The following is a 27312-nucleotide window of genomic DNA, read 5'->3' as shown; positions in this document are numbered from 1 at the left end:
TTCCAATTTTTTATGCTTAAGGGTCTGTTTGGGATTTATTTATTTTACTGAAACTGAAATTTTTTTGTTGAAAGTACTTTATCTAGTATTGTAGACAAAGCTAAAAGTTAGCTAAAATAATATAAAGTAAGCCATAAACAGTATAAAAAAAAAAAGGTGAATTTTTAATTTTTTGCCAAACAAACGCTATAAATAGACAAATTTTTGTCTTCACAGTTCACAGTGGCCAAATCCAAAAACTCTCTCAAATCTTTTTAGTCTCAACTATCCCAATCCGAAATTCGAATAGCGTTTGTATGAAACTCGTTCCAAACCATGCCCATTGCGGTAGAGCTACCCGTATTCACCAGTGTCCGAGCGCTATCTCGGCCCTCCCCATTGTCCTCCCCTCATTCTCCAAACCCTTTCTTCTTCTTCTTCTTCTATAATAAAACCTTCACGAAATCTAACCTAAGATTGAGGCGCAGCAGCACAAGTAGAAACAGCAATTCGAAGCAGTTTCTTCGAATTTCAATGAGTTCGGAGAGAAAAGAGTGTGTAGGTGAAGTGAATGTTGGGGATGATATATGGGGAGATTCTGAGTTTGTTGAGGTCATTGGCATTGGCAGTAGGAAGGATGCGGTTCTTGATTTTTGTTTGGACTCGCCTTTCATGTCGTCGTCCATGCGGTTTTGGTAACGCAAATTAAACCTTTTTTTTGTTCCCTCTATGTTGCTTTGTGAATTTTTGTGGTGAATAGGCAATCAAATGTGTGCGACTGCATTTGTGATTATGTGTTGTTGTTAAGTAGCAGTAATTTTGTGCACATATATACATTGAAAAGCTATGATGTTTAAAGATGTTGCTATTGTTTGTCAGTTGATCATTTCTTACTCAATTTTTTAGTGGTAAGAGATATTTGGTTTTTTGAATTTTCCATTTCTAGTGTATCTTGTGTGATCCCATTCAGATGTTTACTTGTTGGCAATGAAGATTTGATTGGCATAAGAGTTTAAAACTTAGGAGGTTATATATATATTTAAAATTTTGATAAGTAAGTGAAAACTTGATTAACTAGAATGAGAAAAAAAAAAAAAAAAAATACATGGAACAGTACAGGTCGTATACTGTAAGAGATAATCAAACAAAAGTACAATAATCTAGAAAATATAGTATTCTAGAAAATGAATGACCACTTAGTGTAGCCATCCAAGCGCATACACAAGGTATGTAAAAAAACTCAGCTTGGGATGTTGTTACATATTGTGAGTTGTGGACAATATGGAGAGGAATATTTGGACTTCTGAAGGTTTTGAATGCCCTCAAAATGTAATAAAGCAGATATTTTTGAGATCCTCTTGTGAAAGAAATTCATGTTGCTGTTGGTTTGAGGCTGTTGAGTTATGTGTGTGGGCTGAAGGATGTGTTTCCTGATTTATTTTTGTGTGATCAATGTCAATCTTCTTCCTTGCCTTCCTGATGAATCCATGGAAGATTGATTTGTTACTACTTTGTAGTTTGCATATTCAAGGCTTATTTTATTGGGCTTGCATGTGAAGTGAAGTCCAATTTAAGTAAAATTCATGTGATTTTAAAGGTCTAGTTAGGTGTTGCTTAGGGTTATAACTGTTTTTTTTATTTGGGTTTTTACTTAATAGATTATGGTCAATTTGAATTTAGGGGGAAAATTGTAATTACTGCAATCCTTACGAATTATGGGTATTTTGGTAGTCTAGAATTTTCTAAGAATTCCTAAGTATCTTAGGTTTATTTTCTTTGACTTCAAGTTAGTCTTTTATTAGGTTTTTAGTTTATGAGTCGAACAAGGAGTCTTAATACTACTAGTAAAAAAAAAAGATTCCTAATATGTATTTGTGCTTAATGTGCTCAAAGAAGAGATGAAGTTTGATTAATACAAATATTGAGCATTTTGAGTATTGAGGCATGTTTTGGCCTTCTTGTATTCTTTTCTCCGTTTCTCCTCTCTACTTCTCTTTCTTGAGCTGTTCATGGATACTGTTCATACAGCCCTTAAGCCCCATAAAATTCTCTCTTTCTTGTTCTTTATAATCCCAAATCAAGTCCCCTATTTTACCTATTAAAACCTGAAACCCCACATTTTCTTCAACCAAATAGCTATCAAATAACTTATCAAGCCATCTTTTAATCCCCAACACAACCCCATAACCCTCCCTTCCATTCTAAACCTTAGATCCAAATATTCTCCTAATGTTAAACCCCACAATCTCAAGTAGACAAATATCCCAATTTTTCATATGTCAATTCCTCTTGCCTATTTTTTCAATTTATAGATGACGTAAACTCTAGGAACTACTTTTATTTATTTTCTTCTTTCTTCTTCATTTCTTTTTGGGGGGGTTCTCCACTTACGTGGTTGCTTCCTATAAATTTATTTTTTATTTATATTTATTTTTTATAAGTAAAATAGTTTTATTCAAGAGGAAATGTTTGCATACACAGGACATTTGCCTTCCGTAAATTTCTTAGGTGTGAAACTAAATATGTGGTCAAATTATCTTTGTATTCTATACTTGAAATGTGCTGGGATTAGTCAATTATTTTGGAAATTTCATACTTCAGGATGTAATTTGTATATGATATATCCATCATGATCAACTTGTTGCAGGAATATTCTCATGAAAGATTCAATGAAGGTGCAATTACAACAAAGGGTCCTGGGAAAAGGTTTATTCTTCCTTCATGTTATACTTGAATCTCAAGATTCTATCGCACTTACTCTTTTACTAACTTTGTTGAGTTGGACCCTTTTTTAGGAGATGTTTCACTCTGCACTCCAGTTTTATTTAGATCTTTAATAATATCAAAAAAATATATATTAGGCTCGACTACTTTTAGTTGAAATACAACTGAGACAATTACAACTGGAATATCTTATGAACTTCCACAACCTAATTGTATGGGTTAATATAAAGATGAAAATGAAGATGATGATCATTAAAATCATTACAATGAAGAAGAAAGGAATATGAAACTTTAGAATCTCACTGAGTCTTGGGAATCTTACCTAGACAAAACTTGGAGTCTCACTATAAAAATAGGGGGTGCGGAAAAAGTTTGTTGAATGAAGTTCTCCAGTTGTCGCTATAAGACTTGCATTTATTCAATTAAAATCATGAATCAATATGAATAACTGAATCACCTATTAAATAGATTCACAACCAAATCAATCATTGACTATGAAACCAAATAATCCAATTGATGTCACTCCATTTTTGAAGTACAAAATTACTCCAAAAATAGAAATTTTAATCTCTCGCTAGCTTCAGTTGTTGGATGAGAAAGAAGATAGTGGGCCCTTGTCTTTGGAGGATAGAATGAGGAGATTTGATGAGGAGGAATTGGAAAAAAAAGAAAAAGAAAAAAAAAACTATGCTTTTAGAGGAAATCTCTTGGAAACAAAAAGGTGGCGGCCTTGTGGTTAAAAGAGGGAGATAAAAAAACGAATTTCTTCAATTGTCTTGCAAATTTCCACTTACAATTTTATTGCCAGAAAAACCAATGGGGGAGAGTATTTGGGATACTTAAGATTGGATTAGGTATGGTATTGTTACCTTTTTTAGAGGGCTGTATTTGGAAACGGAGACGTGGATACCTCAGCTTGGAGGAGTATAGTTTAGGACCTGGATAGAGAGTATGTGCATTTGGCCTTTGGCTAGAGAGGGAATTTACTAAGGAAGTTGTAGAGGTGCTTAGACATCTTAGTGGGGATAAAGCACCGGGTCCTGATGGTTTTTTGTTATATGGTTTGTTCTGAGTGATGCCGAAGCCCGTGCAGGAGATGGTGGTGTGTTGGATGGGGAGCTTTTTCTTTTTTCTTTTTAATAAAAGGGAAATTTTATTGAAAGGAAATAAACTTACAGACACAGAACAGAGTTTAAATGATAAAACAAGAGTGACGAAACCCTTGATTAAAAGTACATACGAAACTGAAATGAAATAAACACATAACAAAAAACAAACAAAGCTAAACAACACAAGCTGGCCAAGAGATTACAAACATAGACTTCATGACACCAAAAAGTAGGCCAAGCTTATTTGCAGCACACCACATGGGTAGAAGCAAAACCCATGGAAACCTAAAAGAGGCATTGTAACAAAAATGTGGGGCATGTATCATAGAATATCACTCTCTCAAACTGAGAAGCTCCTCTTTTTGCCAACATATCTGCACAAATGTTGGCTTCACTCCATATGTGCCCAACATGAACTGCCCAAGGTTTGGCTAGGAGCCACCTGGACAAGAATGGTTACACTGCTCAGTAATGCGAACAATATCTAAATTGCATCTGTGATCTTCCCATAGAACCCAGATACCACCTGACATCCCGTTGGATCAACTTGAAAGTGATGAGGCAGCCCCACCTGGTTAATCACATGCTCAACATGTGTACCACTAATCTTAGGTTCCAGAATGACAAGGATTTCAGGATGATGGGTATTAATAAGATCTTGAGCATTCATGTGGAAATGAACATTAGCAGCACCTCTAACATTCCAGGTCACAATCTTCATTAATGATGATGGAGGATTTGGTTGTGACTCTTGGGAAGTAAGGGAGGGATTTGGAAAGCTGTTCCTCTGTGCCTAATATGGTGTCTTTGGAGGGAACAGAATGCTCGGTGCTTTGAGGGGCAAGAATACAGTGTGGTGAAGCTGAAATATCTGTTTCTGCAGTCTCTCTTAGTCCTTTCTTTTTTGTTTTTGTGCTTTACTCTATGTATACAGTGCATGTACTTGGGTAGCACCCTTTTTCTTGTTTTAATGAATTTTTTACTTATAAAAAATTTAAAAAAAAAATTCATCACTTCAAATAATCTATTGCTCCATTGGGTTACTTTTTTGCAGATCTTACTCCAAGAATTGTTGAAGCTCCACTATCTTTACAATCAGTTCCAAAACCTATTATTCTTGTTTGTACATTCCTTACCTATTACTCTTTTATTTATGAGTCTATATCTGTTTGGATTAATTCTGTGCCTATTTTTCACTAAACATTGATAGGCAACTCTATGAAATGCTTACCGGCAATAAATACTTATCTGCTTTATATGGTCTTCTCTAGGTTGCTAGTGCAGGGGATGAATTTGATCACATTACAGCTGTTGATATTCTGAGTACGATAAAATCTGCAAATGGATTTACTGTTGTAATTATTTTGAAGCCATTCAGCTTTGAAGGACAGAGGCGCCAAGATGAGGTATTGTGTGCTTGGGTACTATGACATGCATGCTCCTTTAAAAAAAAATGTTAGCTACTGATGTAGGAGGCAATGAGAAGTCAGATTTATTATATTTTATTTGATTTTAAGTATCAAGGGCAATTTTGTAATTTCAAAATACTCTGGAATGAGCTATGCTAACAGTCCATTAGATCTTCTTTTGGGTTTTATTTAAGTTTGGTTATTTAGTTGGGCTTAGTAGTAAAAGCCTAAGGAGTCCAAGTCCAAGTCTTATTAGGGTTTTAAGAAATCCTATTTCAACTAGGATTAGGTATTAGTTTTCTATTTAAAGATTTGTAATACTTTCTATGGAGATAATTAATGTTTTCACAATTTAAGAGCTAGGAATCTTTCTTATGGTTTGTGTGATGCAACCTTTAATTTTACTATTTACGTTTACTATTCACATCACTGTTTACAACAACCCAAATCTTGATTTTCACCTTTGTTTTCATTCCCAAACCCTACTAATCCTTGTCCCCTCTGGAAACCCTATAATCCCTGTTATTTTCTAGCCTATTCACCACCAAAACCATACCCTAATTCTTCAAAACCCAAGCTATACCAGATCTGCCCCTGGTGTTCTAAATCAGATTTTATTGTTACCCCTTGTCCTACGTCAGTTACGAACTTGAGTTTACTTCTGTGACATGCCATGAATGCAGTACAACTAAAAAAGTGGTCAAAATTTATCGAGCTTTAGTTGTGATGTTAAAGATGATGCAAACTAGAGTTGTCTATAATGTAAACTCCACATTAAATTCATATCCCACCAGGGTGGAAGAGTTGGTTTAAGCTCTGGAAAAGGAGCCAGAGGTCCCAGGTTCAACTCTCCTGGACCTTTAATGCACATATTTTGTAATTATTACATTTATACCATGATTGGAACACAACTTTGTCAGGGGGTAAAAAGCATGATTGGAACACATAAAATCCTTGTCGCTCCTGGAGCGACTAATAAGAAAAAATAAATAAATAAGAAGAAGAGATCAGTAGTTTTTGTTCATGGTTTATTAGAAATTATCTAAGAATATGCATCTTCCTGTATCTACTCTCCCTTTTTTTTTTCCTTGGTGTATTAGATTATCCACAGCATTCTAATCCTAGAAAATTTCTAGGTTGTCAGCTTAATCTTTTCGTCAGTTACAAACCTTCATTTTGTTGTGATCCATTATGGTTAAGACATTACACAGCTGTGGAGATATTGAGTTTACCATTATGATTAATGGATAGTTTGTCCTATTGATCAACCTTTATTGTATCCTAAACATTGTGACTCTATACTTAATTTGCAGGTTAAACGTTTGGTAGGAAAGCTTCGGGAGCATACAAATTTGTTTATTGGTGAGTGATGTGCCATATCTTGTATTAGAACAACTCTGTTTACTGGTTTTGCAGAGAGCATTTGTTAAAAGAATCGAATAAATCAATTTTATAAAATTCATTTCAAAGATTGATATATACCATACTGATTGACATAGTTGTCAAAATGCGAATCCTATTATGAATCAATTTTTTATTTTATTTTTGTATCATGTCTCATATCATATCATATATCGTAAAATATAAGAACACTTCATATAATTTATAGTAAAATTATAGATAACATTTATAAAAGGTATATTGATTATAAACTTGGGACATTATCAACCAATGACCAGTTTTAAGTGACACTTACTATTATAATGAACTAAGGCAAAATGCCTGTAATAAAAATAAAAACTTGATGTGGTTTAGTATTTTCATTGTATATGTACACATTTAGTTACATTAAACTAATTTTTTTTATAAGTCATTTAGTTATATTTTACTGATATAATCTAAATAAATAAAATTATGTGTACAATCACATGGCCTTAATCTATTTCCTTATAATAGATAATGCCTGTCCATACTCCATTAACACAAAGTAATCTGGTACGGAGTTTCTAAATTTGCTAAATCCACATAAAATTACTGACCAAAAAAAAAAAAAAGAACATTTAATCTAAGTCAAAAGTTGGAGATAATCCACTTCTTAGGACCAGGAGTGCCTCCTGTCCCCATGATTAGAGTGGGAAAAAAAGGAGAGGAGTCAAAAAGGACCAAAAAGAGAGAAGTGAAGAAAGAGAAAATGAAAAAAGAAGAGAGAGAGAGGGTAGACAAAAGAGGGGGGGGGTTGAGAGTTGTAGAGATGAGATAGAGAAAGAGAATCAAACCTGAAATTGATGAGTGTGAAAAAAAATTGGTGAGGAGAGCGAGAAAGAAGTCATGGACATGGTTATTTTATTAGGCTTAACCGACTGGCCAAGCAACTTGTATCAAAACAAGCCCACCAACTTTGATAAAATCTCAAATAGTAGCAAAAGACCAATATAAACCCACATTTTTATTTATCGAACAATATGTCTGTTTCATTGATTCGGTACAATTCAATTAATATGCATGTCTAATTGTACCACTCAGGAGAATGTCTGATACCATTGTACAACATGACACTATTTTGCTTTGATTCGACACAAATTATCTATTGTCCAATACTAACTACTATGCTGGCTGGAATGGATGAAATACATTGTACTAATCACCAAAGTGGTATGGTAACCCCACTTGAAACAAACTGGTTAAATATGGGCTGTTTCAGGTGTTTTGGCTGGTATACTTATTTTGGACTAATAGTTATTCAAACAACAAAGCTGTAGTCTTGAACATTTCATCTACACTTATTTTATGATCATATTGTTTCTTGATAGCCCAAAATTCAAATACAATATAGCATAACTGGCCTATAGCAGTTTTGTAAAACTTTCCCTTCAACTTAATAGGTATTCTACGATCTCACAATATTTTTGATTCGCTTATGCACTTTACCCATTCTACTCTTATCCTATGATCCACATCCTCTTTATTCTCTCAATCCTTATTTATCTAAGATACTGAAAGTACTCACTCTTTGGTATCTCTTGACCATCAAATTTCAAAACTAATTCATCTTTGTTTCTTTGTCTATGGTCAAAATTTTACCCAATGTTGCAGTCCACACAAAGAAAATCACCTTCTTGGGTACTTTGCGGTTCCAAACACATTTGCATGGGAAGTATTTTTATTAGTACTTCTCAGTTCTCACATTCACAGTGTGAATGAACGCTAAACATCCCAGTGCTACTAGGTCTCCATCTCATGCAATCAGCCCTTCTAGGAAGAGAAATAAGAGAATATAAGTAATCTATTAGAGACTCTACCCCCTCCATTCCCCAATGGTAGAAATTACGAATCAACCTAAGATTCCAATAAGAAGTCCCATCCACCCATATAGAGAACAATAGGACATTCAAGCTTTCTTTATCCTCCACCATTGATTATAAATTGAGTTATACCTCTAGGCTGTCCAACATCACTTTCATGGTTATGGAGATGTGCTATGGAGAAGGATGCTTCACGGAGGAGGGTGGTGGATGCCAAATATGGTAGTCTATTGGGGGAAGGGGGGGCTCAGGGTTGGTGTCCTAATCTAGTGCAGGGGCCTTATGGAGTATGTGTTTGGAAAAGCATTAGGAAGGGGTGGGATGTGTTCTGTGGTTGTGTCAGTTTTAAGGTGTGAGATGGCTCTTCAATTAAAGTTTGGCATGACCTGTGGTGTGGGGAACCTCTAAAAGATGACTTCCCCAATCTCTATGGCATTGCTTCAAATAAGGAGGCTTTAGTGGCTGAATTGTTATCTCTTGCAGAGGACACTTACCATTGGAATGTTAGTTTTGTTCGACCGGTACATTATTAGGAGTTGGAATTAGTTGCTTCTCTCTTTGATCTAATGTATTCTAGACTGCAAAGACTGAGTGGAGTAGATCAAATTTGCTGGAATCCCTCTTCCAAGAAGATTTTCGATGGTAGATCCTATTATAGGGTGTCCTTCATTCTACTACCCAACTCTCTTTTCCTTGGAAGCCTTTGTGGAAGCTGAAGGCACCAGCAGATGTTAGTTTCTTTCTCTGGGCAGCAGCACTGGGTAGTATCTTGACTACTGATAATTTGAGGAGGTGTCGAGTAATAGTGATTGATTGGTGCTACATGTGTAAGAGGTATGGAGAGAGTTGATCATTTATTCTTGCATTGCCCTACAGCTAGAGAGCTGTGGAATATGGTGTTTTCACTATGTGAAGTTCACTAGGTTATGCGGAGTGGGGTTGTTGATCTCCTAGCTAGTTGGCCGCACAAGTTCAACAAGTATAGGTTCGGGGCGATTTGGGCTGTGATCCCTTATTGCCCCATGTGGGGCATTTGGCGGGAAAGGAACACCACAAGATGCAATGTAGCCCAGCCTTCCAAAAGCCAATATTTCTATGCCTTCCAAAAAACTCTGCCAAGCTGCAAACAAATTGATAACCCTTTTTGGCATAACTCATTGGAGTCTAAATGAACAAAACACCATTTTCCAAAGCTCGTAATCTATTGGACAATGAAGAAGAGGGTGGCCCACTAACTCCCCACACCTTTTACACATGCGGAACTAATCCAATACAATAGTACCTCTCTTTTGGAGATTGTCAGTAGATAAAATCATCCTAGAACAACAGCCCAAGAAAAGAAGACAACCTTAGGCAGGAACTTAGATTGCCACTCCAATTTCAAATGGAATGACATGCTATTAGATGCGGATAGGGGTTGATAATAACTTCGAACCTTAAAACCTCTACTCTTGTTAGGTCTCCAACAGGGTCTATCCACCCCTTCACCCTAACAAGCTTGGAATAAATAAGTTCCATAAAAGCAACGAGAGCTCCAACTCCCAAATCCCAATCTTGGACTAGTCTAGAGAATCAAACATCCCAATGGGACACCCCATTAGAGAGATGTAAAACTTCATCTATTGAGGATTCTACTACAATGGACTCTAAATAACTTCGTGAAAGCCACCTTAAGAGGGTCATCACCATACCACATGTTATGTCAAAACTTCACTCTATTACCATCTCCCACTTTAAACTGAAGAAACCGGGAAAATATCGACCATCCCTGTCATATAAATTTCCAAAGACTCACACCATTGGGACCCGTCACAGTATGAGAATAGCCCCCCCCCCCCCCCCCAACCATCATTCCCATGCTTAGCCTCAATAATCCTCCTCCAAAGATGCTCCCTCTTGATCCCAGATCTCCACAGCTAGTTCCCTAATGAAGCTTGATTAAATCTTCTCAAGTTTCTTATATGCAAACCCCCAAATCTAACTGGTTTACAATTTTGTGCCCAATCAACTAGATGGAATTTATGCTCCTCGCCAATCCCACTCCATAAAAATTTTCTCTGAAGTTTTTCATTACATTTGGCCACCTTCATTGGGATAGGAAAGAGAGAAAGAAAGCAAGTAGGTAGACATGAGAGTGTGCTTTTAATCAAAGTGACCCTACCCCCCTTGGATAAAATAAAGCTGCTTCCACCTTGCTAACCTTCATTCCAACTTCTCAAGGATAGGATTCCAAACAGTCCTCTCCTTGAATTTAGCACCCAAGGGAAGACCCAAATATTTCACTGGAAGAGAGGATTGTCTACATCCCAACAAAGCCACTATTTCTCACATATAGCTCGCTTCCCCTATTGGGACCAACTCTAGACTTCCTAAGTTAATCTTGAGACCTGGTGTAGATTCAAACAACCCGAGAATATCCCACAATTTTGCTATCTGACTCAAATCAACATCACAAAAGATTAAGGTATCATCTGCAAATAGAAGATGAGACACCATCAATGACCTATTGCCTGCAGTACCTGCTGTGAATCTTGATATTAGCCCATCATTAACTGCTACTTGCAACAAATGACTCAAAGCCTCTGTCACAATGCTAAATAACATCAGGGAAAGAGGATCTCCTTGATGTAAACTCCTAAAGCTCCCAAAAAATTCACTAGAACTGCCAATTATCAGAATGGAAAATTGAACAACAGAAATACAAAACATTATCTACTTCCACCATCTGTTTGAAAACCTGCATCTCTAAATACATAAGAAAGTCCCAAGACATGTGATCAATAGTTATCTTTACATCCAATTTACACAGCACTCTTGGAATCCCTGCCTTCAATCTACTATCTAAGCACTCACTAGCCACTAAAATGGAATCCAAAATCTGCCTATCTATGACAAAGGCATTCTGTGACTCCAGAATAATTCCATGCAACACCCTTCTTAGCTATTAGCCAACACCTTAGAAATGATTTTGTAAACTCCACCCACCTGCTAATTGGTCTAAAATCTCTTACATCCATAGCATCCACTTTTTTTGGAATGAGAGCAAGAAAGAAGAATTAAGGCTCTTCTAAAAAATTTAGGCACTTCTCAAAAATGCTTGGGCATGAAAATTCTGAAACAACTCCATAATTTCCTGCTTTAAAACATGCCAACATGACTGAAAGAAGTCTATAGAGAAACCATCTAGACCTGGAGCCTTATCTCCATTAAAACCTTGGATCACCCCTAGCACCTCATCCTCCTCAAAAGGTCTATCCAACCAAGCCACTTCCTCTTCAAATTTACTGAAGAACTCCAAATCATCCAGCATTGGTCTTTGTCCTCCATTCTCAGTGTACGGCTGCTTATAGAACTGAGAAATTCATTCTAATATGGAAACCAGGTCTGATGTCAACTCACCATTCACCATAAGATTATCAATGGTGTTGAACTTTCTGTGAGAGTTTTCTATTTGATGAAATAATTTAGTATTTCAATCACCCTCTGTAAGAAAAAGAGTTCTTGATTTCTGCCTCCAACAAATTTCCTCCAAAAGAGTGGTCTTTTTCAACTCACTTTTGGCCAATCCTTGTCTAACTTTTCCTCATCAGATAAGGGGTGAGCTTCCTCAACAGTGTCCAACTCACTCAGGCCCTTCCACAAATTATTTTTCTTCTCCTCCACATCACCAAATTCTTCCCTATATTATATCTTCATATCATTCTTTAAAGCTCTCAGCTTATTAGCAATTCTATAACTAGGGGGTCCCTGAATATGATAAGAGCCCCACCAAGAACTCACTTTATCCTAGGAAAGCATGGGTGCAGCTACATGGTAGCCGTACCCATGTCAGACTCGTCTGGGACGCAAGGTGCGGCCTGGATGCAGCGGCATGCACGTCCCACACATATTTTTAAATCCGATACAGCCTGATACATTTCTTCTCTCTCTCTGCGTTTTTGCCGTTTCTGAATTTTTGCTCTCTCTGAAGCCTTCTCTTCTTTGCAGATAGTGAAGAAGATGAATTGCTTTCTGTCAGTCTCCCACTAGCCACTAAATGCTTGGATGTCAAGTGTGAAGTGTCATTGCTTACCATTATATTAAAAAAATGCTTAGCAATATATAGAAAATATAAATAAAAATATATTTAATAATTAATTAATAAATGTATCCCTGCTGCACCCATGCCCTACTTTTTCAAAAATTGTTGTGTCGCTGCACCGCACCCGCACCCGCACTCGCATCCGTATCCGTATCCGTATCCATGCAGGTGCTTCCTAGCTTTCTCCACAAACCCTTTGCCTTCAACAGCATGTTCTCAAATCTCATGGTCTTTTATCCTCTAGAAATTTCCCCCTTCTAACAAAATCCGAAAATGATCTGAGAGTAGCCTCTCCATTCGACATTGATTAACAGTAGGTAACTTGTCCTCCCAATCAGGTGACAACAGAAATCTGTCAAACCAAGATCGTGACGAGAATTAGACCACGTGAAAGCACACCCTTCCAAAGGTAAATCTAACAAACTATGATCTGCAATAAAGTTCAAAAACTCATGCATTACAGGGGTAAAGAACTAAGCACCAAGCCGTTCTAATGGAAACCACACCATGTTAAAATTACCTCCCACACACCATGGCACATTCCACCAACTTCTAACCCAAGCCAACTCCCACAAATGCGTTCTGTCTCTGTCAGAAGGCCTATAAACCCCAGTAAATGCCCACTCAAAATTGTCAATCACATTCTTGAGAGAAACAACCTACTACCTCTAATTTTTCCACAAGAATTCTTAAAAAAGATGTACATGAAGTTGGTAGATACCTCATTAACATAACAGTTGCTCTTTTTTCTTTGCTTTTCTTTTTCTTTTTGTGCTCTGATAAATATATGCTGTGAATTAATTATATTGCTAATCAACTTGCTAAACTTAAGTTGTAATTTTTGCCTAAAAGTTCGGGCTCAAATTGCAAATCCACCCCTTGTTCTGAATTCTTGGGTTCAAGATCTATTGGGTGTGTTTGTAACTTACCAAAAAAAAAAAGGGTAATGCATCTCATTTTTTTTCATCCATAGATGTTGACACCGACATGCTACTCAGAAAGGACTTGGTTACTCTGGATGAGGCTGTAAAGACTGCAAATAATGCTGTTCTATTGGCTATTAATGCTGTATCTGTTCTTATAGCTGTGAGTTACTTTTCTCTGGTATCTGTTTGGCTCTTAAAGTTTTTATCAGCCTTGCTGTCTCTTGATTATACTGGGGACATGTTTAGGAGAGACACAGAAAATTTATTGATGTACCACACAGTGATGTGAAAGAAGTCCAAGTTTCAGAACTTACTAAAGTAAGTTTCCAAGATCATTCCCTCATGCATTAGTTATTGATGGATTTAATTTACCACTTTAAATTCATGTTTTGTTTTTCACTTAGGCTGTTCCTCATGACTTATGATGTTTTAGCTACTTAGATTTGCTGTATTATATTCTGTTCTAGCTTGTTACAGGAAGAAACATTACAATTTTGTCTTTTATTTACCAATTTCCTGTGTTGCGTGTCTTCTCCTTTCTGTTATTTCTATTCAAGTATTTTGTATGGCTAATGCAACCATCTACAGATTCTGCAAAACTATAACGAAGCAAAAGTTGGATTTGGAGCTGGTTACAATGCCAAAACTTCAATTTTACAATCTCTGTATGACTGTCCCTTCCTTGGTGTTGGTGTAAAGGTATGATCAAAGTTGTCAGTTCAGTTGCTCTGGTTGTATGATAAATAAATTTTTATTTCCCTCTTGTAGCTTTCTTTGCTATTAGATTCTCTAATTATAAATATTTCTCTTCTTGTTATATATCTCATTAGGGTATGCATCATTAAGTTTTAAGCAAACCACAATTTTATCCCGCCAAACTTGAGGTTGGTTTCTATTTGGACCTCTAATTTGAGCAATGTTGAGTCTAAACTTTATGAATTGTTGCAATATCAACCTTCTATTACCCATTATTAGATTTTTCTGAAGGAATAAGCATTTGATTAATCACATGCTTTAGCATAGGTGTCTGGCCATGTGCATTAATCCAAATAGTCTCTCTCTCTCTCTCCCCCCACCCCCCCCCTCGGTGCACATCGGCTCTCTGTCTCTCTCTCATCAATCAGTTTGTAATACCAAAACCAGAAAATAGCACAAAAAGACTGACTAAAGAAATGGAAACTCTTTTTTTTGGGAGGGGGTGTAAGTTATACTTTCACCTTGTAAATCTTGGACACAACACCTTACTATCCACCTCTGTCTTACAGGGGGGAAAGTGTTACTTAAGCTAGAGCTCATTGCCATAAAGAAATAGGAACCAATGAAAGAGCAAAGAACCACTGTTATCTGTTACATACAAAGATTTTTTTGAAGTAAAATTAAATGGGTTTGAAGTTAGAATTTCTTGAGTTGGAAGAATCCGAATTCAAATCCATGTAGCAGAAGATGTTTTGCCAATGAGCTCTAGCTCAAATGGGATCTCATTCTTTTGTAAGAAGTACAGTGGAAGTGAGTTTGGGATTCAAGACCCACCATTTTTGACTTACCGGTAAAAAAATAAATGGTTTGAAGTTTGGGAGGAGTTTGCATTGACAATGATTGGATTTTAATTGGCTGGAATTGATGAAAAAGAAAAAGGAATTGGGAGAACTTGAGCTTACAATTGGAGTAGACGAAATTGCTTTTGGGTCAACAAGATTGACCTTTTACATTTTCATGGCTGAGAAAACCTCCTCATGGGGAACAATCAAGTTTCATGACTTATAATTCAATTCTATAGCTTGTGCCCCTTAGACCATTGTTTGTGTACTTAATTGCAGTTTATAGAAAAATTTAGTGTACTTAATTGCAGCATACACTTGCTTCTTGGCATTGATACTCGATAGAAGCTGTCTATTTGTGATTGCAATCAGCTCTCATCATTTACCTGAATTTGAAGGATGTGCTGCTACTGTTGTGTCGCCAATATTGGTGTCATTGCGGGGGGAGAGAGAGAGATTTTTTGGATACTACCTGTGGCCAGATATCATGGCTAAAGTTGGTCACATAAGCAAGAGGGTTGACATTGCAACAATTAGTAAAGTTTAGGCTCAATATTGCTTCGAATAGGCAGTTCAGGGGCCAAAGAGAAACCAAACCCAAAGTGGGGGGTGGCAAATAATTCCCCCCCCCCCCCCCCACCATGTTTACTTATTCCATTCCATTAATGGTGGCTTTTTTTTTATTTCAATTTCTTTGGTAGGACTTGAATGGCATGGTTATATGCATCCTTGCAAGTTCAGATACTGTCAACAACACTGATATACATGCCTTTCTGCGTACTTTCCGTCAAATTACAGAATACACACAAAGCATTATTTTATCTGTTATTCACGAGCCTAATCTGGAGCCCAACCTGCTAGTAACAACAGTTCTTATAGTAGGGTGAGATGTCATTTATATAAGAATGCTTGTTAATGTTGCCTTAATTCTTGGTTTGTCTGCTAGTTTATTGTTCCTTAATTAAAACTGCACTGTTTCCTTGACCATCAATCATCATGAAATGAAATTCAGATCACAAATTTGGCATCAATTTTAATATTATTCTCTTCCACATCTTTGAGTTTTGAGGAATGTACAATTTCTAATCTTATAAAATCTAAAAATCTTCAAGGAGCATTCTAAAATCTATGTTTTTAACTTAGTTGTTAGCTTGTCATTGTTGTTGTTGAACTTTTTCTAGCCTTTTTTCTTGGTAAATAGAAACTTTTTGATAACCAGTTGCTCCAAAAGCTGAAACTGAGCAAAATGTCAACTTTATATTAGAGCATGATCAATTGAATTTATACGTTGACTTTTATTTCTCTTGTTCTCTAACTTTTTTAGTGTCCTCTTACATTTTTATGATCTTCGCATCAGAGATATTTAAAGAAGAATCCTGGAAATTGTTGCATGTTGTGCAAATTTCCAGGAACCGGAATTCGCTGATATTAACAATATCTCATAGTTGTCATCAAGAATTCACAGTCACAATTGAATGTGTTTGAACCACTCACTAGGGCTATTCGATATGCTAATTTAGTTTAGGGTATTTTTTGAGAAGTTGAAATTGTGTGCATGGCCATGACCCATTCTTCCATGTCATGTGTGTTCAAACTTGAGAAAAAACTTAAGATCTGATACCATTTTGTTTGAAGAGTTAAAGCCTTGAGATGGCTATAACTTCATTCTTCTTTAATAAGCACTGGTTGGACTCAGGAAAGATTTTTCAAGGTCTCCATCTCACCCAGTATCCAACTTTGTTTCCTATGACCATTTGTCTCCCTAAGTTTGTCTAGTAGGCCTTGTCAATACTTGGCTGGAAGATAGCTATGGAAGAAGAGAGGTCAACCCTTCACAAGAATGGCCCTTAGGATTTAGTACCTCCTCCCTCAAGGAAGGCTATTGTTGGCTGTCATTGGGTGTATATTAAGCTCTTGAAGGCTCGTCATCTGGTAAAGGGTATATCCAAAACTATGGCATTGATTATTCTGAAACATTTTCCCTAGTTGCTAAGATTTTCCATGTTTGCATTTTCATTCCCTAGCTACTAATATGATTGGCAGTTATTTCTTCCATGGTGATTTACCAAAGGAAGCCTTCATGGAGTAACCGCCTAGGTTTTTTGTTCAGCCAGAGTCTAGGACGGTTTTTAGGCTACGCAAAGCCTTGTTGGCCTTGAAAAATCTTCCAAAACATGGTTTGGTAAGTTTAGCAACATTTAGGGGGTGTCCATGAGTCAAGTCGGTTCGGGTTTAGGGTGAACCCACCATTCAACCTGATGGGTGTTGAAATTTCAGACTCGTCATTGACCACCGATTCAATCGGAATCAACCGCCAAAGCTTTGTAATTCCTTTGGTCGGATCGGTCAAAGCTGTTTCAGGTACAATGGATTGTTAACGTATCATGCACGGTGGGGAATCGCAAGATCAGACCAAGATCTCACTAGTTTCAGTGAGATCTTACCAGATTTGTTGAGATCTCCCCCAGACATGGGGGAGATCTTGGCTGATATGTTGAGATCTCCATCATATTTGGCAAAAATTGGCGGAAAAAGTCAAAGAACATAGCTCACGGTGAGGGGATGAGGAGAATGGCAGTGTTTTCTGTCGAATTGGTCCAATCAGTTCTCAAACAGTGAAAGCCGCCACTTGACCGTCCAATATCAGTTTTTCTTGACACAGACCCGCTGTTGACCACCACACTGCTCAGATCGAGCGAGTTTTGGTTCGGATTGCTCTAGGTCAGTTGGTTTTTTTTTTTGGGTCCGGGTCTTGTTGGACAGCCCTAGTGACGTTATTGCCAGTTTTGGAATGTGATGTAAATTTGCATATTATGTTGTCTCTTACACTTCTAAAAGAGCTTGTATTTACTTGATAGTTTATGTTGATGATATCATCATAATGGGAGATGACCAAAATGGGATGATCGAGAGAGATACCGTTGGCAAACTAAACCGCATCGCCTTTACTTGGCCAGATATATCCTTTGTTGTCAACCTAGCTAGTCAATACATGGTGGTGCCTCGCCTTCCACACTAGGAGGTTGTCCCTTGCATTGTGAAATATCTTAAGGGTTTTTCAAGTGTACCTCACACGCAGGTGTTTGTCATCCCAAAAAACACTACCACACTACTCCTTGCACAAGAGGATTACTTTGGCACTACCCAATTACTTACTCAATAAGAAAAACTCTTTCCTTTGGCACCAAGGAAACCCAATAAGGAAATTAAATCCAAATAAGAATTGAGGAATTTCCAACGAATTTATTTTCATGACACATTTAAGAAAATAAGTTTTTTTCTTTTTTTCTTTTTTTTTGTATATTATGCTTTATATACAGTTGGTTTGAAAAGGAAAAAAAAAAAACCTATTATTAATTTGATTTAAAGTGAATCTAGCTTTACGTGTGAAAGCTAATGTTATTGGGTGATTTTATTGTTAAATTTGTTACTAGCACTGAACAAAATATATCAAAAAATTTAATTGAAATCTCAAATATGAATAAGAAAATACCTCACTTAAATTTATCAACTTGGACATAAAATTGTATCAAGCTGACCCTAAGAAGAAGGAAAAGAAGAAGTTTCTTCTTGCGCAAAGGTTTTCTGAACAGTATCCAAAAATAGTAATGGAGAGATAAAGAAAGAGAGAGAAGAGTGAACGGACAAGTCTCAATACTAAAAAATAAACTCAATATTCCAATGTTCAATTGGCCAAGGTCTCATCTTTGAATACAATTAAGCATATCTATATAGACCAATTGACTGACTTGTCTGACTTGATCTACCAGGACTGAACTCCTAATTTATACTAGTACTAAAGGCCTATCAACTTAAGAAAACCCAATAAAATTCTTTTAATACTAATAGAATTTCCAGAATAATCTAGTCCCAACATTATTAAGACAATAACCCTAAAACTTATATATATATATATATATATATATATTTATTTATTTATGTATATAAGTAATTTTCAATCAAGCTTGTGGGGGAGCTTGTGGCCATGTTGGGTTGTAGACAGTCCTCACTTCCAATGACATATTTGGGGCTTCCTTAGGGTGCTAAATTCAAGGATTGGGCAATATGGACCCCTATTCTTGAAAAACTTGAGCGAAGAGTAGCAAGTTGGAAGCAGTGATATTTATCAAAGGGAGGTATTGTTACTTTAATTTTTTTTTTTTTTTGGATAAGTAATAAAGATGTATATTCAAAAAGCTACCTCATGCAAAAAGGCATAAGGCAGATCAAATATTACAAAAAGAGAAATGAAAGAACAAAGAAAATACTAATTACAAATGAGAGAACTAAGAAACATAGGGAGAGAATCACTAGAGGTGAGCCCAATCCCTAGACTAGTCAAAAAGGGAGCCACTGAAAGAAGCAAGCAGCTGGTTGTCAGAGCTTTCCATGTCCTCAAACGTTTATCAATTTCACTTCCTCCAAATACACCACATTCAGTACAACGGAACTAAATTCCAAATGTTAGACAAATGCTTTCCAAACTAATTCCACCAGCCAAAAAAAGTACCTGCAACCAATCTTGGCAAGACCCATGAAATCCCAAAAGATCTAAAAACCAAACTCTACAACCGATAAGCCTTTCCACAATGAAGTAGCAAATGATCCACCGTTTCCCCATTACAATGACACATAATGCACCTGTTAACAAAATCAAACCCTCTACCCCGCAAATTGTCACCTGTAAGAATCTTATCCTAAACGACGGTCCAAACAAAGAAGGGAACATACTGAGGAGCCTTAACCTTCCAAATACCTTTCCAAGAAAAGATAATGGGCAAGGGACCTCGTAGCTTATTATAAAACGAGCAAATATCAAAATCCCCATTCTTTGTCAACTTATAAAACCTTGCCAACTTATTTCCTATTCCTCTTCCCTATTATGGTGGATATTGCTAATTGTATTAAGAAGCTTCAGATGGATTTTTTTATGTAGTAGAATTGACGAGTCTCCCAAATTTCGTCTAGTTAAGTGGGCTTAGGTTTGTAACCCATTGAAGTTTGGAGGATTGGGTGTTCGGAATTTGAGAATTTTCAATCAAGTTTTGTTAGGGAAATGGCTGTGGAAATATGGAATGGAGACAACTCACCTTCGGAGGTGGGTTATTAACATTAAATATAGGAATGATTGGGGTGGCCGGTGTACAAATGAAGTATCGGAAACTTATGGTGTTAGTTTTTGGAGAACCATAAGACTATAACCAGTTTTGTAGCTAAATTTTGTTCTTGAAATTATTGACTTTTACTAGTTGCCCTCATGAGAACCCCCCATGAGGTCTTCAATTCGAGTCCTAGGATTACCCATACATGGTTCTTGCGGGCAGGGTCATATATTCGGGGTTTGCTCATTAGGAGTGGGTACACAAAGTGGCCCTGCCTTGAAGAGGTTCCTTGTTTTATATATATAGACTTTTACTGTATGGCCTTGAGGGTGGGGTTTTAAGATGGCAACTAGACCAACTATGCCATAAGAAATAAAGATGAGCAGAGCATTCCTTCCACCGGTATTTATAGGAGTCAGAGAGTGTGGCAAGATAGATAGACATCCAATCCTGCCAGAGCTAGTTGCTCAGCCTTAGTCTTGGGGCTGATCTTACACTTCAAAAAACCCCTTTGTACTTTGATCCAATCAATTGATTGATCAAGAGGCTAATCCCTTTTTTTTTTTTTCTAAAAGAAGTTACAAGAGATAAGTAAACTAAAAACAACTGAATAGGGGGGCCTAAACTAAACGATGAGCCCAGAAATTTCAGTCTTTGTCATTGACTGGCAAGCTTCTTGCCTTCTTGATTTAGCTCCGTCAAAATGCGATCTCGCTTTCCATTATGATCAGGACAATCTTGCTGGGTCTCATGTTAACAGAAAGGATCTCCATTGGATAAAGAGGAATTTTTCTCAACCTTTCTTGCTTGGGTGTCACAAGTGGTCATGGAAATTTTCTTGCAGTTTACTCCATTTTCCCCCCTAGGACATAAATATTTTTGAATGTGTGAAATTTATCTCTGTAGCTTGAAAGAGAGAAGATGCTTTTCTTTGAATATGTAGTCCAGGCAACCTGGAAACTTTCATACTGCCTGCTATATTCTAGTTGTAATCCTTCATGTGTTTGGTATTTATTGCAATCTATGCCTCATTTTCAGTGACTAGTGTGTGATATTGTTCAATTAAAGTTGTCCCTCAAATTTAGTCTGGCTAATAAATTTTCTTTCCAACATTCTGATGTATAAATTATGTGATTACCAGTGATACTGGGCAACAGTCTTCTCAGAAAAACAACAGCATATTGTCTACACTGGCCCAGCATTTCCCTTTTGTTTTTGATCTTCTAAGGAAACACCACCCGCAGTTCAATGACATTCAGGGAAATCATTCACATGTAAATGCAAGTTGTGAAGATATAAATTCAGGACTGACTCATGAGAGAGGAAATGGGATTGATGAAAACAGTACAGCTGAAGATTTACAGACAGTCTTGAGCAGAGATGACAATGAGTTATATGCTTCAAGGTTTGATTGCTTTTCTCCTTTTGGTTTAGTTCGCTTAATGATATCTTTGCTATACTATTTTTCTTTGGATTTTGTAGGAATTATAATAGTGAATCTGAACAAAGTGAGGTTGGATTAGCAGAAACCAGTACCAAGTCTTTCAGATTTTACAACACAATTACTGAAGGTAGCACACTGTATCTTTTTAATCATTCTTATTGTGAATCACTAATTTGCAGTTTGAATTGCGCTCCCTAGATAATTCTTGAAACACCTGATTACTACATCTGATTTAGTCAAACAATGGTTTTTAAGTAATCATGTTTAAAATGCATTCTCTAGGAACTCCTGCTTTCCAGAGGGAGCCACTAGTTAGTTGGAACTTGGGGCCTGCATATCAGATTGCAGAGGAGTGGGCTAAAGAAAGAGCTACTGACACTGGAACTGCTCCAAAAATTGATGACCTGAGCATCTTCCACCTTCCAGTTGGAGTACGACCTTCAGATGAGTTGAGAGACAATGTTAATATCTCATTCACAACACAAAATCCAGATCCAGAAACTGATGATGATGTGAAAGCACGACCAACTGTTTATCCAAGCGTTTCTTCTTGGAGTGCATTGACTGATGCAAGCTTTGAAGCAGTGAAGGACATTTATAATAGTGCATTTACTCTATTTAATGGAAAATATGTTGATGTCCCTAAGAAGCAAGGAGTTGTCTCTGTTCGTGCAGCATCTATGTTGGTAATCTGCAGCTCATGAAAATTGTTCTACATCATTTGTTCAAGTAGTTTGATATCTTGCTGTAATTTCAGCATTAGAACTGAAATTTTCTATGACATCTTGCTGTACTTTCTGGAAATGATGAAAAAGTTCCAACATTTCTTTAAGATGATGTAGCCTAATGAAGTAGTTTGATATAGTCTGTTCTTCTATCTTGATGTTGACCTGTTTTATGCTCTCCTGAATCTGATGATTTCAGTTCTGATTGTATAGTTTTTACTTTTTATACAGGAAGCAGAAAGAGATTCACCGAAAAAGTGGAGTCCTATTTTAGAGATACAATACAGAGGAGGGATTTACAGGGGGCGATGCCAAGGGGGTCTTCCTGAAGGAAAGGTACTGTTCCATAACCTTAAAATGTTGAGCAAATATCTTCTGCATTTGATTTGTTTCATTTGGACAGACAGAATGGATTGACAGTTTATGAGTGAATGTGTACAGGGCCGTCTGGTTCTTGGAGATGGAAGCATATATGATGGTATGTGGCGCTATGGTAAGAAATCAGGTCTGGGTACATTCTACTTCAGTAATGGGGATGTGTTCCAAGGATCATGGAGGGAAGATGTTATGCATGGCAAGGTTTGTCATTTTCTTTTCTTAGCTGATGGTTTGGTATAATAATGCTAGCAATGGGGTTCAAAGTAAGGTTTGTCCTTTTCTTTCAAACTAAAATTGATTCCTGACTAGATAGACCACTATATGGGTCATGTGATAAGTTCTACTCCACTTTACTGCATATCATATCTCCAATATTTCGAATATTTCGAATATATTTTCATGTTTACATGTTTCAATTATTGAATTTGGATATGCAAATTTTGGAAATACTTCATAATTTGATGGAAATAGCATAGTTAGAATTGATTAAGCCCTTCACCGCTCATATATTTATATTGGAGTGATATGACATAATTACAATAATAAACTTAAGCTAACGTAAGAATAAAAGGCCAATATAAAACATAATATTTAACTCTAATGGCTTAGTGAGAATATCACCTAATTAATCATCCAAGCGAATATAGGGAATGACAACTGACAATATGTTTCGTCATCAATAAATCCCCAAAAAAGAGACAGTCAATCTCTATATGTTTGGAATATTATTTTATTCCAATCTTTGCATGACTGGGAGCTGGAATCCCCAATTAGTTTTTAGAACTATTATATGCAATCCACACCAATCCAAGAGAAAAGGATAAGGTGATTTGACTTCCTGCTATAGTGGTTTCCAAGCTAAAACCTATTATGAAGCACTAAAAGCAGAGGGTCATAGTTCATTTTTTTGGTGTATATGGAGGATCAAATCACCACCAAGAGTGAATTTATTTGTTTGGACTGCAGAAAGGAGCAAGATTCTAACTACAGATAATTTGCGTAGAAGGGGTATCATGATTATGGATTCATGTTGCATGTGAAGGAGGGTGGGGAATCAATAGATCATTTGTCCCTAAATTTCTAGTAGTTCAAGCGTTGGCATATGGTCTTTTGTTTGGTTGGGAATAATTGGGTGATGCCACAACTTACATGAAGCTATTCTAAATGACTAATACCACTTTGTTACTGGGGAAAAGAATGTTGTCTAGTTGATTAGTAAATATAAGTTTAATAAGATGCAGTACTGTAGAAATGATCTTATTATGTCGCTTTTATCCACATGAAGCCATCTGAAGTACGTAAAAAGTTAAACAATATCAGGGAGTTATGGATTTGAGTTCGTTATTTCTGGTAAATGTGTCATCGTGACATTGTAAATAGATTGCTTTGTTACACCATAAAATCCAGTTAGGTGGTTTTTTTCATTACTTTTTAGACTCAGACTTGCATGATCTGGACACATGGTTATGGATTTGAGTTCATATATATGTTCTGCAGTTTGTTTTGTTAATTTTAACGATAATTACAACATATGGATTAAAACATGTGCATGGAAAGATTGAAAAATAACAATAAAATGAAAATTTGTCAAAGGACATGGAATCTACATTATCTGAACATTTAGTTTTGGTGAGAATTGAGTAAATATTGGTGGATGAAAAGTTTTGTATATGTAATTGTCTAAGTGGCCCTCACTAGAATAATACTTAACATTTTCCTCAATTTGTGCTATCTCAGTCGGTCTACGTGCTAAATGGAGCTGAGCACATTAAATCGTGAGGATTTTTGTAGAAATTTTTGTGGTCAATACCATTCAAATGGAATGCTTTAAACATTTCAACTCAAAGAACACAAATTTATCCCATTTGATAATGTCCAGATGCTTGCCTTAGCTGACTAGTGTTGCTACTGTGGTAGTTATGTTTGTCCATAAAATTTTTCTTTTATCGGTTTTCAACATTCATTGCACTTCACATTACCATCATACATGACTTATCTTCATTTTTCCCAGGAGGATATTTTTTTTAACCTCATAAAGTCCACCAACCATACATACTTCAAACCCATGCATTTTTTGCTTCTTTAGTTAGTGACGTAGTGGGCATAAATGTTTAGAACTACACATCCTGTTTATTGCTGGTGGTGAAATGTTTCATTAATGGTTTTCTTATCTTTAATACTAATCACCAACATATTTTGTACCTTGAAGAATTCTTTGTGGGTTATCCTGAGACACATAAATCTCTTTGGTCTTGTAGGGTTGGTTTTATTTTCACACTGGGGATCGCTGGTTTGCTAACTTTTGGAAGGGAAAGGCCAATGGTGAAGGTCGTTTCTATTCGAAGTCTGGTGATGTCTTTTTTGGCCATTTTCAAGATGGATGGCGACATGGCCACTTTCTTTGTATTGATGTCGATGGGACAAGGTTTGTCTGCAATAGCTTCCCTTCTCACACTTCTTTTCCCTGACTGAATAGTCTTGGATTGTTCCATTAACAGAAAATTCCTGTTTAATGATCCTCTTCTGTGCAATCTGCATTTTTACAGGTCTCTTGAGATTTGGGATCAAGGTGTTCTTGTAAGTAGTAAGCAATTGGACTCTGATACTGATGTCAAATAATTATTGTTTACTCCTCTTGTTATGGAATTATATCCGCTTATAGATGTATATTTTCTCTTCGATTTTTCCTTTTTCTTTTTTTTCCTTTTTTGGCTGTAATATACAAGGAAAAAAAAAAAAAAAACAGGTTGCCGATTTTATTGTGTACTTTTCCATCCATTCTCTCCCTAGCATTTTAAATAAATGTGTAGTTCTTTTTCTTTTTCAATGTACATTTACACCAACATAGTCAAACTGTCAAAGGCAAAAGGTTGCCGGCCTTAAAGCATCAAGGTCTTGTATTTCCTAAAGCAAGAGATGCCAAAGAGACACTAGTCCAAGTGGAGCGAGTTGCTAAATTCTAAATATTTTTATTATTCATATATCGCTTAAATCATATATAATGCATTTGAATATTATAATGAAGTGTCTCAGACTCTATTTCAAATGAATAGGAATAAGACATTTGAACCATGTACATCTCTATATAAAAACACCAATAACTACCAACAAGTTGAGCTATAATGCTCTTAAAACTATCCAAAGTTATTCTACTTGTAGAAAAAAAATAATATAACAAAAAACAATACATTGAAGTATTATGTTGCCATGTTGGCACATGGTATACACTTTTTTTACTGTCAAGAACGTTGATGAAGGGTATTCACCACCGCATGAGTAGTATCCGTTGTTTCACAACAAAGCATCTAAGGATATGGCATGCTTATTTCATACAAAAGGATATAGGATTTAGATTTACCAATATTAGCATTCTTTTCCTTTCTTTTTCTCATATATATTATTAGGGTTTGTGCCCTAAAATCAAATTTATTGTCATATTTTAAGTAATTAAAGTATTTAATTATATGAGACTACTTGTACATGGATTAAATGTATAGTATCATATAGTCATTTAGATGCATTGTATGTGATTTAATTACAGAAGATTTAATCATAAGTTCTTTGCAAAGTCAAATATGAAGTTCGTGGTCTGTGATGAAATTGGGTGTTTCATCTATAACACACATATCAACTAAGATGGTTTGTCTTGATCGTGGAAGTGGAAACTTTTAGTTGATGTATTAGTATATCTTAAATGTGTAAGACACACTGAACTACATCACTATGAAATTAATTATTCAATTAACAAATTTTACCTGAATAATAAAGCTCATAAACTAGAGTTGTGAAACTAATCAAGAAATGAAGGTTGCTTTGATAAATCATTAGTAAAATCTAATCTAACGGGTTAAAAACTTAGTATGTTAGTAACTACACGTAGTATTGATAGACCGCATATTCTCAAGATAGAATTTATAATCTTTTTCTATAGAGACAAAATATTCCCTTGAGATAGTTAATGGGAAGAGGGAATTGATTATTCAAGGTGCTGGGTCTAGCTACTTTAATAGCTTTTTACTAATTTCTTTTTTCTTCATTAAAAAAATGAAATTAGTTCATAAAATATATGAATAACTAAAAGATTAAACTAGGGACTTAAAAGAATAAAATAGTGACTTACAAAATGAAAATTTATTATGACTTTGTTTATTATAAATGTTCTTTTTTCTTTTTTTTTTTAATAAGAAAACCTGGGAACTTTATTAAAAAAAATCAATCGTAATCGGCTAGAAATACATGATGAAGGCGTGAGGGAACATTCTACATCCACACAAATAAACCACTAGCATGTCTCACATTCTTAGCTATGTTATGAGCAACAAAGTTAGTTAGTTTACGAGTATAGGAAAAAGATATACTAGGGAAGGTAATTGTAGATGGTTTTGCAGAAGCAATCAAATGACCAAAGGAGGCGAGAGATTCATCTACACTTCTCAGAGCTTTGATGGCGACCTCTGAATCTCCCTCAACAATAATAGAGGGTAGATCAAGTTCACGGTCAAAGGAGATAGCTTTGACAGCAGCCAGGGCTTCAACGTCATCAGAAGAGGAAGGGAGCTTGATTTTTTTTTTTTGGATAAGGCAGCAATCACCTCACCTTGATGATTCCGAATTACTACTCCAAATCCAGCCTCAGTTATTTCCCTGAAGAGTGC

At 36.1% G+C, this 27312-nt stretch overlaps 1 protein-coding gene across 1 annotated transcript; it reads left to right on the top strand.

The window, feature by feature from the left end:
* The first annotated feature begins 219 nt into the window (after nucleotides 1-219).
* Nucleotides 220-25435, top strand: LOC142629577 (protein ACCUMULATION AND REPLICATION OF CHLOROPLASTS 3, chloroplastic). Its single transcript, XM_075803580.1, has 16 exons — nucleotides 220-674; nucleotides 2627-2685; nucleotides 4867-4931; nucleotides 5084-5218; nucleotides 6535-6583; nucleotides 13518-13630; nucleotides 13717-13788; nucleotides 14059-14169; nucleotides 15710-15891; nucleotides 21252-21515; nucleotides 21593-21681; nucleotides 21837-22240; nucleotides 22511-22615; nucleotides 22721-22858; nucleotides 24916-25082; nucleotides 25204-25435. The coding sequence occupies exons 1-16, from the start codon at nucleotides 316-318 to the stop codon at nucleotides 25274-25276; spliced, it is 2385 nt and encodes a 794-aa protein (XP_075659695.1). The 5' UTR covers nucleotides 220-315; the 3' UTR covers nucleotides 25277-25435.
* The last annotated feature ends 1877 nt before the right edge of the window (nucleotides 25436-27312 follow it).

This window comes from Castanea sativa, chromosome 3 (assembly GCF_040712315.1).
Source record: "Castanea sativa cultivar Marrone di Chiusa Pesio chromosome 3, ASM4071231v1".
NCBI lineage: Eukaryota > Viridiplantae > Streptophyta > Magnoliopsida > Fagales > Fagaceae > Castanea > Castanea sativa.
The sequence above is the reverse complement of the archived record's forward strand: the minus strand, read 5'-3'. Positions and strand labels throughout refer to the sequence as shown.